General features: G+C 32.3%; 2 protein-coding genes across 2 annotated transcripts in view; one reads left to right on the top strand and one right to left on the bottom strand.

The window, feature by feature from the left end:
- LOC126774416 (cysteine synthase-like) overlaps positions 1 to 18,668 on the bottom strand; it is a 157,632-nt gene that overhangs the window by 64,324 nt on the left and 74,640 nt on the right.
- On the top strand, positions 2,954 to 10,269 carry LOC126774393 (WW domain-binding protein 11). Its single transcript, XM_050495899.1, has 11 exons — positions 2,954 to 3,124; positions 3,200 to 3,325; positions 3,402 to 3,499; positions 3,778 to 3,924; positions 5,117 to 5,230; positions 5,795 to 5,953; positions 6,706 to 6,929; positions 8,516 to 8,667; positions 8,751 to 8,885; positions 9,065 to 9,268; positions 10,001 to 10,269. The coding sequence occupies exons 1-11, from the start codon at positions 3,061 to 3,063 to the stop codon at positions 10,207 to 10,209; spliced, it is 1,632 nt and encodes a 543-aa protein (XP_050351856.1). The 5' UTR covers positions 2,954 to 3,060; the 3' UTR covers positions 10,210 to 10,269.

The raw sequence follows: 18,668 nt of genomic DNA, 5'->3' as shown, positions 1-18,668 counted from the left end.
CTTATACATACAGACAAACAGACATATATGTATAAAGCTGTTATATGTATTAAGTCAAAAATCTTTATTCAATTTTTTTTTTTAAATATATAAGCTAGCGCTTGACTGTTATCACACCTGATGGAAAGTGATGATACAGTCTAAGATGGAGCGCGCTTGCCTAGAAGATGCCTATTCACTCTAGACTTGAAGGTAAGTTAATGTTGTAGGTGGTGGGAAAAACGGAGGTCGGGAGGGTATTCCAGATCTTAGCGGTGCGTATCAGAAACGAGGAAGCAAATCGTTTCGTACGTGTCTTAGATACATAAATAACGTACGGGTGCAGATCTTTACGATGCCTCGCAGTTCTATGGTAAAAAGGTGACGGAGGAATGTATTCGTAGAAGCGTTACACTTAGATACTTATTGATTGTCAAAAATCTACCACTATAGATGATAAGATCTTTTTGACTGGCCATATGCGTGGACTATATTATGTGAGTCAAGACTTTGTTGGATGCTTTTATAACATTAATTATATATATAAAGAGTTACCAACTCTTAATACATAATCGAGACTATAGGGTAAGTATGATATTCATACGAGATTAACTTCTCGTGTGTAAAGTATGTAGTAGGTATATGTGAAAAAACGACTTTAAAATTTTACTTTCATTGTACTAAAAAAATGTTCACTTCAAAATTGTAAGTGTATATCTATTATGTAACCTTATAAAAACTTAGTACGTACAATATCATTACAAAGAAGTATATATCTAGGTTCATAGAATAGAATATATTACTCAGAGGTCATTGATGAATGAGACATTCAACAATTTTACGTTCCCACGATCAAGACTAGGAAAATGCTCTATACAATAGCCTGGGACGTTCGTCTATGGGAACCGTTTCTGTCACATGGACATTTGTTTACTTATTTAGATTCATGGACAATATTTTCTTTACAAAATTAGAATTAATTTAAAATAAAGATATAAAATATAAACATAAATTGCATTGTATTATTTTTCTCTGTGAATTGCACTGATTGTAGAGTCTTTGTACGTAGGCCTGTCGATTTCAACATACCACAATATATTTTAAAGACTAACTTTTAACTCTTACCATTTTCATAGCAATTTATGTATAGAAAAGAATATAAATATAACTGTATGAGATAAGATGTATTAAATAATCAGATATAAACAATTTAAACATGCGTCCGTACTGTGCTACTGAATCGTATAACACACGTCACATTTTTTTAATCTTTTATATAAATATATCGTATTTTTTCTAAAAGTCAATGTGAATTGCAAAGTGTAAAAGACAATATATATTCCATCAGTAGTCTTTTTCCATCTTTTTAAACATAAAAAAGGTAACTGGCACATATTTTTAAAAGATTAACTTTATAAAAGATTAAAAGGCGCTGACTGATTTTGTGCAACGTTCGCTTCGAAATCATCAATTTTCTTTCCAATTAAGATTACGAAATGATATATAAATAAAAAAAAACTTTAACAATAAACGTAATAAATAGCTTAGCCTTAAAACTATAAAAAAAATATACTAGTTCCATATTAATCGGATCATCGATAATCGGATCGGTAGCTTGTGAAAGCGGAAAAAACAAAGAAAACTTGACTCTTAATATTGTTATGTTATGTAAAGTTATTTTATCAATGCCTATTTTTAAGTGTAAGAGCCGATTGACCTTTAAATGACGTTTTCATTACATATTAAAACATTCAAATTATATGATGAAATTAAAGTTATCGTCCAAACCCTTTGAGGTGAGACAGCTCATTACCTAGACCATTAAAAAAGTTTCTTTAGATTTAAGTAAAAAGTTAGGTATTAGTTAAGTAGACAATTAGTTTTTATTATTTAGGGTACAGCATGTTGTCGCCCTATTTGGAAGTTTTTTGTTGTTTTCAGTTTGAAACTAAATCATTCGCATTCTTAAATCATTCAAATTACATTAAATACAATGACACAAATTTATTATAATCAATTGCAAAAATAACAGGGCGGTAAATTTGGAATCCGCAGTGACCTATGCTACGACACTGGATGACGCTATATGAGACTGAATATGACATTGTTTTAAGGATAGCTACAGCTAGTACAGCTAGTTCGCTAAAATATGTAAAGCCTCCTACAATTTATTCAAAAAACGATGGGAGAACGAAGAGGATCCAATTCCGAAAATACGTCCCTATTTTGAATTATGCTCCGCAAGTGGACATGAGTATATTATAAAATTACATTAATTTTTACTGATCTTACGTTTGTATTACTAAATTTATTATATATTATGATATATTGAACCCGTGTTGAGGCAACTATAGACACAAGAGACATAACATCTTAGTTCCCAAGATTGGTGGTGCATTGGCGATGTACTGAATGGCTAATATTCCTTGCATTATCAATATCCATGGGCGTTGGTGATCATCAGGTGGCCCATTGGCCAGTTCATCTACCTTTTTAATAATAAATACGTCTTGTTATTATTTAACAGTAAGTTTACAAATTGAAAACGTGTCACTAGCAAAAAATACTATCTCGTGTTTGTTACCCAAAAAGATAAGGCGTGTAATTTTTATAAATGAGACAGAAAAACAACACGAGAATTACCTCGGGGAGTCTCAAATTCATTGGAACCTCCCGGGATTTCTATTTATATCAATCGTATGAATAAAATGGCTTAAGTAAGTATTCAGAAGAACGCAGCACATTCAGTCAACGCAGTCAGTGCTTTATTGCTATGAAAACAATTCATTTGGCTTAGAAATAATTACATACATAGGATTTTATTAGGAGTGTTATGTTTTTAAACTTCGAATAATCTTTATCATACATTTATTTTTAATCTGTCACTGAACTCTTCAATTGTCTTTTTTCTCATGAATCTTGTATAATTGTCTATGAGTTTATGATATGTCAAATGACATTTGATTAAATGTCGGATTCATAGCGGCGCTGGTTTTTGTTTATTATAGATTTTAATAAAAATATTCAATAAAATATTTTTATGTGTTCATAGCCAGTAAGTAATTAAATCTTAAATCAATCATGGGTCGGCGATCTATTAATACCACCAAGAGTGGTAAATACATGAACCCCACGGATCAAGCAAGTAAGTATATGTAATATTATTGACTTGTTTAAAGAATTTTCTTTATTTATTATATATTTATTTTAATTTTATTAGGAAAGGAGGCTCGAAAGAAAGAGCTAAAGAAAAATAAAAGGCAAAGACAAATGGTAAGAGCGGCGGTTCTTAAAATGAAGGACCCCACACAAATCTTAGAGGAACTACAAAAAATCGATGAAATGGGTATATTTAAACATTTGTTATATTTTTCTTATGTACTGACATACAATGAGAGTCTCACTGATGATTTATTTTACAGAGTATAATGTATTGCAACCATCACCCCTTAATGAAAAAGTTTTAAAGGAAAAGAGAAAAAAGCTAAGAGAGACTTTTGACAGGGTTCTGAAGATGTATGTAAGTAATTAAATTCTTGAGTGTAGTACAATTATATTAAGAAAAGAGTACCTGCAATAAAAGGTTAAAGTTAAGGTCTGGGTAGATAATATCCAATTAGAAACATTTTGTTACTACATATTTGTTTGTTGGTTTAAGTATAATAGACATATCACATTTTTATTATGTTTGACCAATATTATGTTTGGTTAAAGCTTTATTTTGCTATTACATAGTAAAATCATTTTTCTATTTCTAATTATATTCAATGAATGCAATTTATAAATTTCTCATTTCAGGATAAAGATGATCCAGAAAAGTGGGTAGAACTTAAGCGTCAAGAGATGGAATATGATAAAAGGAGAGCTCACTTAATATCTTATTATGAATCTGTGAAACATGCTCAATCTGTACAAATTGATGATATTCCTCTACCCACCTTACAAGTATGTCATCTAATGTTACGTTCAAACATACAAAATACAATTTACAATATAATTACTAATTGATAAAGTTAGTAAATCAATACAGTTGCTTATCTTATGAAGTATATATATTTTTCTTTTTTTTTTTTTTTATAGAATAGGAAGGTGGACGAGTATATGGGCCACCTGATGGTAAGTGGTCACCAAACGCCCTTAGACGTTGGTATTGTAAGAAATGTCAACCATCTCTTATAGCCAATGCGCCACCAACCTTGGGAACTAAGATTTTATGTCCCTTGTGCCTGTAATTACACTGGCTCACTCACCCTTCAAACCGGAACACAACAATATCAAGTATTGCTGTTTTGCGGTAGAATATCTGATGAGTGGGTGGTACCTACCCAGACGAGCTTGCACAAAGCCCTACCACCAGTATAAATTTATTGTTTTAATATGTCTGTTAAGATAAAGTGATTAAATTTACACATCTTTAACAGTGGTTGTTACCCCTCATTTTGACTGCCTCATTGGTCTAGTGGTTTGATGTAAGGCCACCGACCCGGAGGTCCTGGTTTTAATTCCCAGGTCGGGCCTATAAAAAAAAGTTATTGGGTTTTTCTGTCAGAAAATTCTCAGTAGCAACCCGGAGTCTGGAAGTTGGAAGTGTGTACACTTCCGTGCTTCAGAAAGCATGTAAAGCTATTGGTCCAGCGCCTGAACTCTTTCCGTGTCAAATTGCCGTCCCATCGGATTATGAGAGTGAGAGAAAAGAGAGTGCACCTGTGTCTGCCCACACATTTATGCACTATAATATCTCTGGTGCAGTTGGCCAAAATCGTGAGATTGGCCACTGTAGCCAAAATCGTTATGGAGGACATTATTAATCCTGTTTATTCCTTTATACTCATAATCCAATGGAATGGCAATCCGACATGGCTGGAAAGAGTTTAAGTGGAGGAGTTTGGAGGTCTGTTAACACTGGCAACTTCCAAAATCCAGACTGCTTTTGAGATTTTCTTGACAGAAATGAACTGATCATTTATATTACCCAAATTATACCCAGGATAGTCAATCCTCATTCATAAGGCTTTATATTTCGAAGAATATAGCAAAGACATTTGACTTGTAATAGGACTTTTATATTTTTTTATTGTATTTTATTTGTTTGATTTATTTACTGGGATATTAAAGTTTTTTTTTATTTATATTTCAGGTTCCTGATAATCTCATTTATGGCAATGTACCATCACAGATACCACTACCAATGGATAGTGTTCACCCTAATTTACCAGTTAGACCCATCCTGAAGAAAGACTCGGTGTATAGAGTAAGATGATATTTTTCTTTGAAATTATTGCTAAATTAAATTAATTTCATACTAAATAAATATTCAGTTGATCATGGGTTGATAGTGACGAAAACTGCTCATTAGAAAACCACTAGTTGTCAATAATGACCAAATCAAATGGTGGGTTATTGTAATTATGTTGATTTTATTGCAAATATATTATTAATAATATTAGAAAAAATATGACATTGAATTCAATTTGTTTGTTACTATAGTATTACAAAACTGCTATCACAAAAGTTTAATTTTTTTTTAATTATACAAATTAATAATCTAGTTTTTGCTTAAAAAAACCAACTTCTTAACTAGATAATTGGTTTATGTTATATGGATGTCAGTTATTTACAAATTTAGTATACTTTAATATACATGATTATTTGAAATTTTATTCAACATATTTATGAAAATCCATTGTGTGTGTCAGTATTTTTGTTTAAAATTATCAACTATTTAAACAGTATTGCCATTAACAAATTGTTTTCTTTGGCAACAAATTTCTTGAAATGTTTTCTTAATATGTATAATTATATTTCTTTGTTCAAGGAAAGACCTTTAGGGATAGAACCACCAGGTGTACCTTGTGGTCCACCACCAGACTTTGAAGCACTGCTTTTAGAAGCTGTGAAAATGGACAAAACACATAAGGACAAGAAAAGTCTTCGCTTCTCTGATCTCCTTGATGAAGGACCTCCTGGTGACTGTGTATGTACACTTATTAAGTAATTATCTTAGTTTGACTTCTTCATTGGTCTAGTGGCTAGATATAAGGCCACAGATACCGAGGTCCTGGGGTCAAACTCCAGGTTGGGCTGTTAAAAAGTTATTGAGTTTTTTTTTGAAGAATCTCAGTAACATCTCGGAGTCTGGAAGTTGGATGTGTGTTCATTCCCATGCCTCGAAAAATGTGTAAAGTCGGTGGTCCAGCGCCTTAAACTCTTTCCGGAATAAACAGTGCATCTGTGCTTGCGCACACACTTGTGCACTATAATATTCACATAACACGCAGTTGGCTACTCTCTCTTGAGATTGGCCTCTGTGGCTGAAATTGATCAGTCGGACATCATCAACATCAAGTAATTACCTTAAGATAATATGTTGTAATAATGGGGTTAAATAGTTATTACAACAGCTTTTTAACATCTTATTGAAACCTGTTTGTTACCTTTTCTTAATTTATAATATAGCATAGGTAGGTAAACATGCAAGCAAGACTAGCAATGCCACCTGATGGTAAGTGGTAACCACTGCTTAAAAAAATATTAACTGTTAAGATGTTATGTCTGAACATAATATCCCCTGTGCCTGTATGCAACAATACTAAGTATTGCTGTTTAGATATGTAAACACTGGATGATACCTTTCCAGACATACCTGCACAAAGCTCTACCACCAAGGGTGGTGTTATTGTGTTATATTATTATTCTTTGCTAATAATGAAATACATTTATTTACAGGTACCACAACAAGCACAAATGTTAGAAGACCTTGATGGTGAAGCTATGGAGGATGATCGTGCACCATCCCCACCATTGGCCCAATCAACCCAAGCGCCAAAGCCAACGTCATTGCAACAGCGTATGTTGGCTCTCTCTGGGCAGAACATAGATGATTTTATGAAGGAAATGGAGGAAGTGCATAGAAAGAGGGAAAGAGACAGAGCAGCTGATTTAAATGCAAGGTGTGTATAAATTTGAAAATGTGACAATGTACTAAAATAAGATTTTTTTTTTAATATATATTTTATCAAATACTATTAATACAATAACCTCTTGTGGTTATACTATGTTAGACGTTCAACGATATTCATGAATTTTGTGTAACTTTAAACCCATTATATAGACTATTCCAATCGAAGAATGAGTAGATATAAGCAAACATTAAATTTTCATATTCCATGTGATTTAATATTAGCTCTATTATATCGTGTCATAGATTATTAAAATACTCGACCAATGATATGACGCGATATCAAAGTTAAAAAGTATTCAATGTCAAAGTTGTTTATTTGTCTTTGGACTCTTGTGTTTGGAATGGGCTATATGTAAATATCTACATATTAGCTTGAGTTAGTTAGTTCGACAAATTTATGTTTTGCAAAGCCTAATCTATCAAGATCGTCACATTTATATACTAATTAATGACAACATTAACTTTAATATACCAAAGCTTATAGATAACTTATTATTGTCAATCAGCTGTTCAATAGCTAATAATATTTGTCGTCATTATTAATACTAATACTCTTTGATGAGCTGTACTGTAGCTGATTTGATTATTATGATTGATTTAATTTTTCCTGACTGATTTCGGCCTCGGCTGCCATTCTCAAAGGAGACGAGTCATATGCGCAGGACAAATTATAGTGCACAAGTAAGTATGAAAACACAAGTGCACTGTATTATATAACTCTCATGACCGGAAAGACTCCAGGCGAAGGACAAAGCTTCACTAGCTTTCCGAGACACGAGAGTGTAAACAGTGCCTACTCTACTGCCTCGATAGAACTCTATATCCGGGTCGATCCGGGGTTTGGATCTATAGCCCCTAGACCAACGAGGCAGCTGACTATATCTGCATGTTGATAAATACTTGAGGCAATCGTAAAGGATAATCAAAAGCTTTATATTCTTTCAACTATCTTCACTTCTTTCGACTTTGTATACAGTTAAATTATTTTAATTTAATCTGTGTATGTGTATATTTTACTTTTTGTAATTCTACAGATATTTGATTAATGAATTTGCTAAATTGACATTTCATTGTTATTCGAAAGGCTTCAAATTTAAAATTTAACAGCCTGTTAATGTCCCAATGCTGGCTCAGGCTTCTCCTCTTTGTGGAGAGGGTATGGAGCTTACTCATATATTAAAAAAGAAAAAAAAAAACACAAATAGTGTTTTTTTAATGAATTTAATTATTATATTTCATCAGTTTAGTAAATTAAACGTTTTTTATATGTATGTTGTAGCATATAAAGAGTCTAGTCAATGTTAGTTTGTTTTATAAGATACCGATTGTTTTTATTTCCTTTTATAATTATTGCGCATCTTAAAATTCGTAATTCGGTGTTTCGCTTTTAGTAGTTTTTAATTATTTCCTTCCTATGTATGGAATTATTCCTTTTTATGTATAGAAACTTTACTGGCTTCTGTATGTGACTGAGAAATATTGGTATATGTGATGCTGTTTGTTTTTCTTAATAAAAATATATTTAAAAGACCTTAATTTAAGTATCGATGAATAAAAGATTAACTAATTTTATAGATTAACTGCTCTTAAACGATCAACTGGAAGGGACAGCGACTCTGACAGCGATAATGAAGCACACGCTGGTCATCATCATAACCACCATGACTTCTCACTCGAACCACCTGGAGCTGAGATCAGGCAGATGCCGCCACCGTTGTTACCACCTGGTACGAACCCAAATTAAACTTAAAATTAGTTATGCCATAAATATTTTGTTTTTATGTAAATTAAATGATATTTTCCCTATAAGGTATGCGGCCGCCCATGTTGCGACCGCCCGGTGCTCCGCCTGGGGCTCCGCCTGGTGTACCTCCCGGAGTTCCCCCTGGAGTGCCCGCTGGACCCCCACCCGGTCCACATCCCGTGGGATCGCTTGGGCTTACAGGTATAAACATTTTTTTTAAAGATTATATATAACGCAATCGATGTGCCACGATATGTAAATACAGTACCCGCTATTGAAGCCAGCGATACTTGATTATTGCTTAAAGGTTTAATAATCTGTGAATGGTGGCTGGTGGGTTTCTTGTTAAAAGGGAAAATATTCATATTCTAATTTTCTAGGTGCGCCTGGCGTGCCCGGTATGCCTACAGGGGCCCCACCGGGTCCTCCTCCCGGGCTCCCGTCTCGCGGGGGCCTGCGCCCGCCTGGGCCTCCGCCGGGTGCCCCACCACGCCTTCTTCGTCCTCTGGTGCCGCCGCCCCCGCCTCACGTCTCTGTGCTGACTGCGGCCCCGCAACTTATATCGAAGAAAGATTCAGCTCAAGGTCTAATAAACATTATTGTATTTATATCTTTCGCATCAATAGCTCAATGATATGCGTGTTGGTTTTTGTTGAGAAAGTTGCGTGTTCAAACCTGATTCCTTGTGTCCTCGTCCCCGCTCTTAACACAAGAACATTAATTGGAGTGAATAGGAATTTTTTATAGATTAATTTAATTACAAAGTCCAAAGTAACTCGAAAATAAAAAAAATTAATACCTACTATTATCAAAAAATAATAATACGAAACATTAATGGTATAAATCTTTTATCCTCAATAATAATGTATAAATTTTTGTTTTTAACATCTTTTTCTTTATGTATAAATGTACCTCTTACTTTTGTTTGCTTTTAATCAAATAATTAATATTCAAAAATTTTAAATGTTCTCAGATATTTACATTTTATTCATTTTATACCAATCAAGTGATAATTTTATAATAATTTAAAAAATTTTTTATTTGTTATAAATATTTTGATTTTTAAAATTATTATTTTTTTGTTAACTCGAAATGTTGATATATTTTGCACCACCTTTAATTTAGGAGACACTTGATTTGTTTAACGTCATTTTTAAAGACAACTTTATTTATTAGTGTACTTCTTGTTGGTGTTGATATTATAATAAATAAATAAAGAACTTAAGCTTAAGTATATGTAAATAAGTAAAAATAAATAGGATTTTGTTACTTTTTCATTTTCCAGTTACTATACGTTATTATATTACTATTTACAGGAGCAACAATAAGTGCGAAACCTCAGATCAGGAATCTATCGGCGGACGTGACGCGCTTCGTGCCGTCCGCGTTGCGCGTGAAGCGGGAGGACAAACGGATGAAGCCGGACCTCAAGACAACCCTGCCGAGACCCTCGGAGCAACCCAAGCAGCCGAGCAAAGACGATGCTTACATGCAGTTCATGAAAGAAATGGAGGGATTGTTATAGAACTTAATAATATAATAGGTCACTTTATATTGAAAGTAATAATAATATAGTTATACATTACTGTTGTTTTATTTAAATACTAGTCGTTCTTCGCGGCTTCGCACGCATTCAATTTGGACGGAATAATAAGAAATCCTAAAACCCGACAATCGTAACGGAAATAAATCAACTTTATTTATTTATTTATATACTCTTTATTGCACACCAATATAGACAAAAATAATAGGAGTGAAACAAAAACAAAGAAAAGAAAAATGTACAATAGGCGGCCTTATCGCTAAAACAGCGATCTCTTCCAGGCAACCTTTGGTAGAGGAGAGAGATAGGATGGTAGGGGTGTACAAAAAAAATAGATACAATATATATATGTATATATACGATACATAAATAAATATTCCATAAATATATAATTATATAATAATATAATATACATACACATTATAAATATATACATTTACATACTATAGATACTTACATAATAAATAAAATATTTAATTGCAGTATTTCTTCATGAAGCAAGATAGTGCTCTTTGTTAGTTACCAACATAAAATCTTGTTATCATGAAACAAATATCACAAAAGTATTCTATCTTATATCTCTTCTTTCGTGTAAATAGGAAACGGTTCTAACGATTTGGCTTTGTTCTTCTTCATTTGTTAGTGTTGTATATGAATGATTTCATACATTCCGAACCAATTGTAGGTTTATATTTTTAATCTGACATTTCATTAGTGCTTCAAAATCCTACTCGAATAAATAATATTTTGGTTTTGATATGATACAATTTTGCGGAAAATATGAATAGGGTAATATATTAAAGAATATGAAGATAAAAGATTTCCATTTTAAGTAATAGACAATATACCGACTGAATTGCATAATGTATATGCATAAAAACGAGAAGTGTATTTATTAAGACTGACGTAGATAGCAGACGATAGTCATGTTATAGAACCGCTTAAGGTGTTTATTATTTATGTATTAATAAAATGAGAAAATTCCTGTAGTTTGTTTTTTGTTACTTTTTATTTCATATGTTACGTCAATCTGAGTGAATAGATTAAAATTATTTTGAATACGTTATTGTCTCGAGTACAATGATTTAACTTCTTTGCGTTATTTGAATTTTAAAAATAATCAGTGAATCTTCGGTGCAACTGAAAGTCATAGAAAAATATAGAGAATTCATACTTAAGAACTAATAAGACATGAACGGTATCGTTCAAATTGTACTAATTATTTTACTTGGTTGTAGGACCTTGTGCTAGCTCGTCTGGGTAGGTAACACTCACTTATCAGATATTCTACCGCAAAACAGCAGTATTGTTGCGTTCCGGTTTGAAGGGTGACTGAGCCAGTGTAACACGAGGGACATAACATCGTAGTCCTAGCTTGGTGGCGCATTGGCGTTGTAATACTTAATATTTCTTACAATGCCAATGTCTATGGTCGGTGGGACTTACCATCTTTCCCTATTATGTACAAATTTTTGTAAAAAAAATATATAGGTATCATGAAAATGTTCTTAACATAGAGATCTTCTCATCAGATATTTTACCGCAAAACAGCAATACTTGGTATTGTTGTGTTCCGGTTTGAAGGGTGAGTGAGCCAGTGTAATTACAGGCACAAGGGACATAACATCTTAGTTCCCAAGGTTGGTGGCGCATTGGTGATGTAAGCGATGGTAACATTTCTTGCAAGGCCAATGTCTAAGGGCGTTTGGTGACCACTTACCATCAGGTGGCCCATATGCTCGTCCGCCTTCCTATTCTATAAAAAAAAAAAAAAAAAAGTGCAAATAATTAAACAATAGAGCCTGCAAATCGCTCGTCCGTTGTCTGATGTGTCAGTTTTGAGTACTTAGTTGCTCTGTAGATATTTATGCCATAACACCTACTGTTATTAAGTTTAACGGTAATTAACCACGGTTATTTTAACACTCTTACTTATAATAAAACAATTTGCGTTCGGAGATCCATTACTCACGAAGTGTAAATTCCGTCCTGTTTCTATATACTTTATGTTCATAATTCCATTCTTCGAGGTCTAAAACTTATTTATATATTTATGTGATCTAAATTCTGAGACTCTTAGTTAAACGTGTAAACCCAATCAACCCGTATAAACTAATAAATGTAGTATTAATGTGAAGGCGCTGTAATTTGAAATTGATTAATGTAATAAGCCCAAACTTATACTATCATAAAATCTCTATTGAGTTGAAGAATGATAGCTGTTGTTATATAGTTTAAAAAACAATGAGACCGTATGAGTCAATATTAAAATGGAATTTCCAGAACAGGAAAATTGTTTGGCCGTGCCCTAAACCTTTTAGCTTATTGCGATAAAACTGTCATTAAACGAAAAACGATCGAAATATTGAGCTGTTTATATTTAAGTTTACTTAAATGGCAAATTGTCAACCTTCTCCTTTGTCAATCTTAACCTTTATAGTATCAAAGATGGATAAAGTATTTTGTATGCAATGCCGTTTCCATTATCACAAAGTTTTTTAAATAACTGTGTCAAATTAAAGTTTAATTATTTCGTTGTTTAACCAATTTCTCGAAGATTTCTGCAATTTCGGTAATATTTAAGTGCGAAAGTATTCCTTTATTTTTTAACCTTAAGGTTAAACTAAATTAGTACTTACTTCCTTCTGTTTAACTCATGAGCCATATGTTTATTTTTGAATAAAAGGAAAGGTTATTTCTTAAAATTAAAATGTAGAGGCGAGATAACCCAGTGTTTGTATATATGGTCAGACACTATCTAACCGAAAAAAATATTATTTTACTAGTCTTTTCTTTAAGGAGGTAGAAACATATAATTTCCAGTAATATTACTGGTAATAGTTTTTTGCGGTAATTTAGATAGTTACCGCATTTTCACCGCGGTGCCTTGGCGAAAGGCAATTAAAATTTATTACAAGCCCCAGGAATTTAACAACTTTAAATATGAAGGTTAACCGTTGGCAGTGAATTAGCAAAAGCGAATACGTTCTTGATTCAATTACTCACAAATATAAGCCTCAGTTTAATTTTAATTTGGGGTAACTCGTTTATAACGTATCGTACGTTTTTGATACTATTACGATCCAAATTCCACCGAATCCCAACTGGATCGTTGTGTTAGTAGAGTAGAAAAACGGTTAAACGGCAACGATTCGATTGCGATAAAGTGACAATTTGTTAGTAGAATTGGCACCTTAGCCACATAGGCATGAGGACATTACTGTGCGTGCGTAAGCGACTTTTATGAGTTTAGTATGTTTTATTATAAATCGTGCGTACTCCGTAGAGAGGACATCTGTCATTGCCGGTTCGCGGATCATCTAACTATTGTTTATCCTTTTCTATTTGAATACAAATGAAGCTTATTTACTATTAATATTATAATTCGAATTTTAATATATAAATAGAATATATAAATATAATGTAAGAACTGTAATTACCTTATTTTTAGTACAATGATGAAGAAAAACAACTTGATTTTTTTAACAATGATTAAATTTACAATCAATATTTATTTAGGCTAGGAACAAATAATAATATGTCATCAATTTTTTTTTAATATATTAAGTCTTGTACTTAAAAAATTATATTCTTCAGACTTGATTATGATGTTTATTTCTACAAGTTACGGAATTTATTAAATGTCATACATTCCATTCGACATTTACATCTCGGATGTCATTTTCATTTTTCTTACCTCAGCTAACCTTTGTTGAGATGTCAAAATAGTTCCGTAATCCGTAACAGCCTGTGAATGTCCCACTGCTGGGCTAAAGGCCTCCTCTCCTCTTTTTGAGGAGAAGGTTTGGAGCTTATTCCACCACGCTGCTCCAATGCGGGTTGGTAGAATTCACATGTGGCAGAATTTCAGTGAAATTAGACACATGCAGGTTTCCTCACGATGTTTTCCTTCACCGTAAAGCACGAGATGAATTATAATCACAAATTAAGCACATGAAAATTCAGTGGTGCTTGTCCGGGTTTGAACCCACGATCATCGGTTAAGATTCACGCGTTCTTACCACAGGGCCATCTTGGCTTTTTTTTTTTTTTTTTTTTTTTTTTTTTTTTTTTTTTTTTTTTTTTTTTTTTCAAAATAGTTAAAAGCATTAAACAATAAAAAGATGTATTCAATGTGTTAACCCCATGAGAATCTATGTTCTAGTATACGTTTCTGAATTTTTTTGCAATTGATAAATAATATTTTATTTGTGAAATAAAACAATACCTATTCTAATATCTTTTTTTTAATTTATTTATGAATTAAATAATATATATATTTTAAATAGCGAACTCATTAAATATATAGTTAATATAATATAAAAATAATAAAGTTTATAATTATAAAGATTTCAAAAGAAAAAAGTTGTTATTTTATTTAAATGACCCTGAAATATCCGCAGGATTCTTCCTGGTATTGGAGGAAGGTATTGGAGTCATTCCTATTAATATTATAAATGTGAAAGTGAATTTGTTTGTTATGCTTTCTCGTCTTAACTACTTAACCGTTCAATAATTAAATTTTGCATACACCATAGACATGCCTTACACCCCTCCCCACTAACACACGGGTGGGAACAAGTAATATTATAAAAATAATTTAAGTTTAAAGACTCATCAATCATTAGTATCAACAGTCGCCAAGTTTACTTGGCTTACTATCATATAATCAAATTGTTCCTTACTTTTATATAAAGTAGGTACAGATCCTGTCTTATCTTTAGTGTATAATACACTAAATACACACATTACTACAATTTAATACACCTGTTCATTTAACTATACACTATTTGCATCTAACTATACACTATTTGCATCTTAATTGTCATTGCGTTAACTGACAAAGACCTCATGCTCACTTTATTGTGACTGCCAATTCTATCTTGCATAATTATTTATTTTTCAAGGAAACAAAAGGATTACATAAATTTCGATTCGATTGTAGATTTTATGATACGTTTTGCGTCTTGATTTCTCATGCGCACAGCTAATGTGTGCAATGAATTTTCGATGTCTGTCTATCCTAAGCATTCTGAGGTATTTCAAAGTCAAAGTCAAATATCTTAATTCAATATAGAAGCGTTACACTTCATTATTCTTTGACATAAATCTACCACCGGTTCGGAAATAAACACATCAGACCTGTTAAGAATCGGCAAAAGAAACACAGTGGATTTATTTTATGCAAGCTCTTTCCATCAATATCAGTATTTACCTTTGGGTATGATTGTGGTCAAACGATATCGGTTTCAATTCATTTGAAGGAGGAGGAAGGAGATGCAAATGATTTCGAAGAACCACTCATACATAATTAGGTGGTTTACTCATTTAAGAAATATTATATTATAGAAACCTTTTTCTCCAGAATGCACGACCCTGCGCTTCGGCATTCAGGCCATCCGCTTCAAAGTTCAAATAAGCAATTTCAATAGGTAATTTATTATTTTTAAGCAACTAAAATTTTAATTTTTGTTTTCAGTTTTTTTTTATATTATTTATAGCTATTACCTAGTAACCAATTACAATGATTGCTCGTATATATAATTGATTTTATTTAAATAATTCACGAGACCAACAAGGTCTCGTATATATCTCGTATACATAATCGGGTTTTGGTTTCATAGTCTGACCTAGGCCAATTAAAAGAATAGAATAGAAAATGTAATTGAGTTTTAACTTATAAGAAATAATTCAATAGCACTAGCAGCCCCGAACACTTGATATTGTTGTGTTCCGGTTTGAAGGGTGAGTGAGCCAGTGTAATTACATGCACAAGGGACATAAAATCTTAGTTCCCAAGGTTGGTGGCGCATTGGCTATAAGCGATGGTTGACATTTCTTACAATGCCAATGTCTAAGGGCGTTTGGTGACCACTTACCATCAGGTGGCCCATATGCTCGTCCACCTTCCTATTCTATAAAAAAAAAAAGCTTGAAACCTAACAGATCCTGCACCTGAACACTCTCCGGTCGTGTTTTTGTCCCATCGGTTTATGAGAGCTAACAAATAAAGTACATCTGTGTTTGCACACATTTTTGTACACCATAGTATCTCATGCGCACTTGGTAAGCCTTCGTTGAGAATATCCGTTGTGGCATTAAAATCCTTTAGTAGAATATCACATTAGTAAAACTCGCCACTTTTACTTTACCACTATTGAATACATATAACTTGAATCTATCATATTACATTGTTTCTTAGTCATATATTAAAAATTACAGACAGTACTATTCTCGTCTTAAGTGAATTATTACATATTATTAGAAATATCTCATTGTTTTTAGCTTAAAATCAATACCGATAGTCATTGATCTTTTAGATGGCAATTTGATAATAAGAAATATAATATTTCTGCACAGATACTAGCATGAGTGTTAATACAACAAATATTTTTTTGTGCATAATTAATATAAATGATAGAGAAATTGAATTAGTAAGTATATGGAAATTAGCATACCTACATGATACCTTTATTAAAAACAATATATACTTTATTTAATTAAGATTTTTACGAGCAACAGTGTTTGTAAATTTTTATAGTTTGGAGTGTCAACGCTGACGTCCAATAATTATTGTAATATTAGTTACAACCAGCGGTTTCGCTCGCATATGGGGCTAGTATTAGATATCCAATCTCGTTTGTAGCTTGTATGCAAAATTTCATTACAACCGATTGAGTAGTTACGACGTGAAAGCCTAATAAGAAAACAAACAAGTTTTCACGCTTTCGCATTTGTAATATTAGTCAAAATAATTAATAGTTATGAAGATAAAATATGTCGATGGAAACAAAAGTTAAGTTCCGTGCCGATAGTATAATTCAAGGTAAGTTTAATGCCAAAGACATAAATATACGTAGGTTTCTACTCGTTTTCCTATTATTACAGATAAAGATATTATGGTTCGTCGCACGGATACTAGTCCCATTATACATATATCGAATGAGACTGATTTAAACAAAATAAAGTAAGAATTTTTTCGCTTCTGTTGCTCGCTTACTACTCGATAATTTTCTATCTGATTCTTTTGTTTTATTTAATTGTATTAATAATTCTAAATGTTACATGCTTGGGTACAACTTTAACAATTTGTTATATACAGTTAACATTAAATAATTTGATTTTCTATATAATAATTTACAATGTTTTTAAATTTTTTGAGAAATTATTTTCCAATAGTGTATTAAGATTATTATCTTTATTTGTAATTTGGTACATATGTTTGTTTTTTCATATAAAAATTCGTTATGGTATATTATTTTATCAGAATAACCACTCATTCCATAACCGTATCAATAAATGTGTCAAATTGGTTACCATCAGTTGTGGATTCATCTAATCTTTCTATATATTATCAGAATGTTCGAGGTCTTCGAACAAAAACTAATACATTTTTCAGAAACTTATTAATTAATGACTATGATGTTATATGTTTGAGTGAAACCTGGCTCGCTCCAGGTATCTTCGATGCTGAGTTATTTGATTGCCGTTACAATGTATATAGATGTGACCGTGATTATATCTCAAGAGGTGATCGATTTGGAGGCGGTGTGCTTATAGCAGTTAAACGCGGTTTGATGGTTAAAGAAACGAAAAATTACCAATTCCCGAGTGCTGTCGCTGACGTTTTAATGCTTTCTATAGAATTAAATAAACAGCCAAGTTATAGGGGTCTGCATCTGTTCTGTTGTTATTTTCCTCACTGTCGTAATCAGTTAGATTGTCTTAATGATTTTTTTGAGACCGTTTCAAATTGCCACGTAAATAAACCTGATGACTGCTTTTTAATTTTAGGTGATTTTAACATCAGTTCGGCTGGATGGAGCTCTAGTAGCTCTTATACCAAAAATTTAATGATTAGTAACGATGTATTAGTCCAGTCATTGTACTGTTTTCTTCAATTTACAAAATTTAATCAATTCAATACTGTATCAAATATAAATGAATGATTTCTTGATCTAGTCATCAGTGGAGTTACTTGCAGCGTGAATCGATGTAATGAACCTTTGGTCTTTGAAGATTCTCATCACCCAGCTTTGGTTATTCATCCTAAAATATCATGGAGTCCTTCACTGCGGTCGCCAGTGCGATTTATACCTAACTTTCGGATTGCAGATTATGATGCAATAAACTCAGAATTATCTCAGGTAGATTGGACTGACTTAATTGATGATAATGACATAGATGTATCCCTTGACTATTTTTATGAGGTTATTAACAACATAATTAGAAAATATGTTCCAAAAAAGAAATCTTTTAATACACGCTATCCTCCATGGTATTCCAAAGCTTTAATAAAAATTATCAATGAAAAACTGAAGTTTCATAAAAAGTGGAAAATATATGAGAGATCGAGTGACTATGATCAATTTGACTATCTTCGTGATCGCCAAAAACGTGTGCAGCTAGACTGTTACAATAGATATATTAGAAATGCTGAA

Source organism: Nymphalis io, chromosome 16, assembly GCF_905147045.1.
Source record: "Nymphalis io chromosome 16, ilAglIoxx1.1, whole genome shotgun sequence".
In the NCBI taxonomy this organism is placed as follows: Eukaryota; Metazoa; Arthropoda; class Insecta; order Lepidoptera; family Nymphalidae; genus Nymphalis; species Nymphalis io.
This window is presented reverse-complemented; position numbering and strand designations above follow the sequence as displayed.

What these genes read in the sequence shown, in the direction of transcription:
- LOC126774393 (XM_050495899.1), top strand. Translation starts at nt 3,061, where the DNA reads ATGGGTCGGCGATCTATTAATACCACCAAGAGTGGTAAATACATGAAC. An exon ending in GCAGCTGATTTAAATGCAAG is followed by an intron (nt 6,930 to 8,515) that starts GTGTGTATAAAT and finishes CTAATTTTATAG; the next exon opens with ATTAACTGCTCTTAAACGAT. An exon ending in GGGATCGCTTGGGCTTACAG is followed by an intron (nt 8,886 to 9,064) that starts GTATAAACATTT and finishes CTAATTTTCTAG; the next exon opens with GTGCGCCTGGCGTGCCCGGT.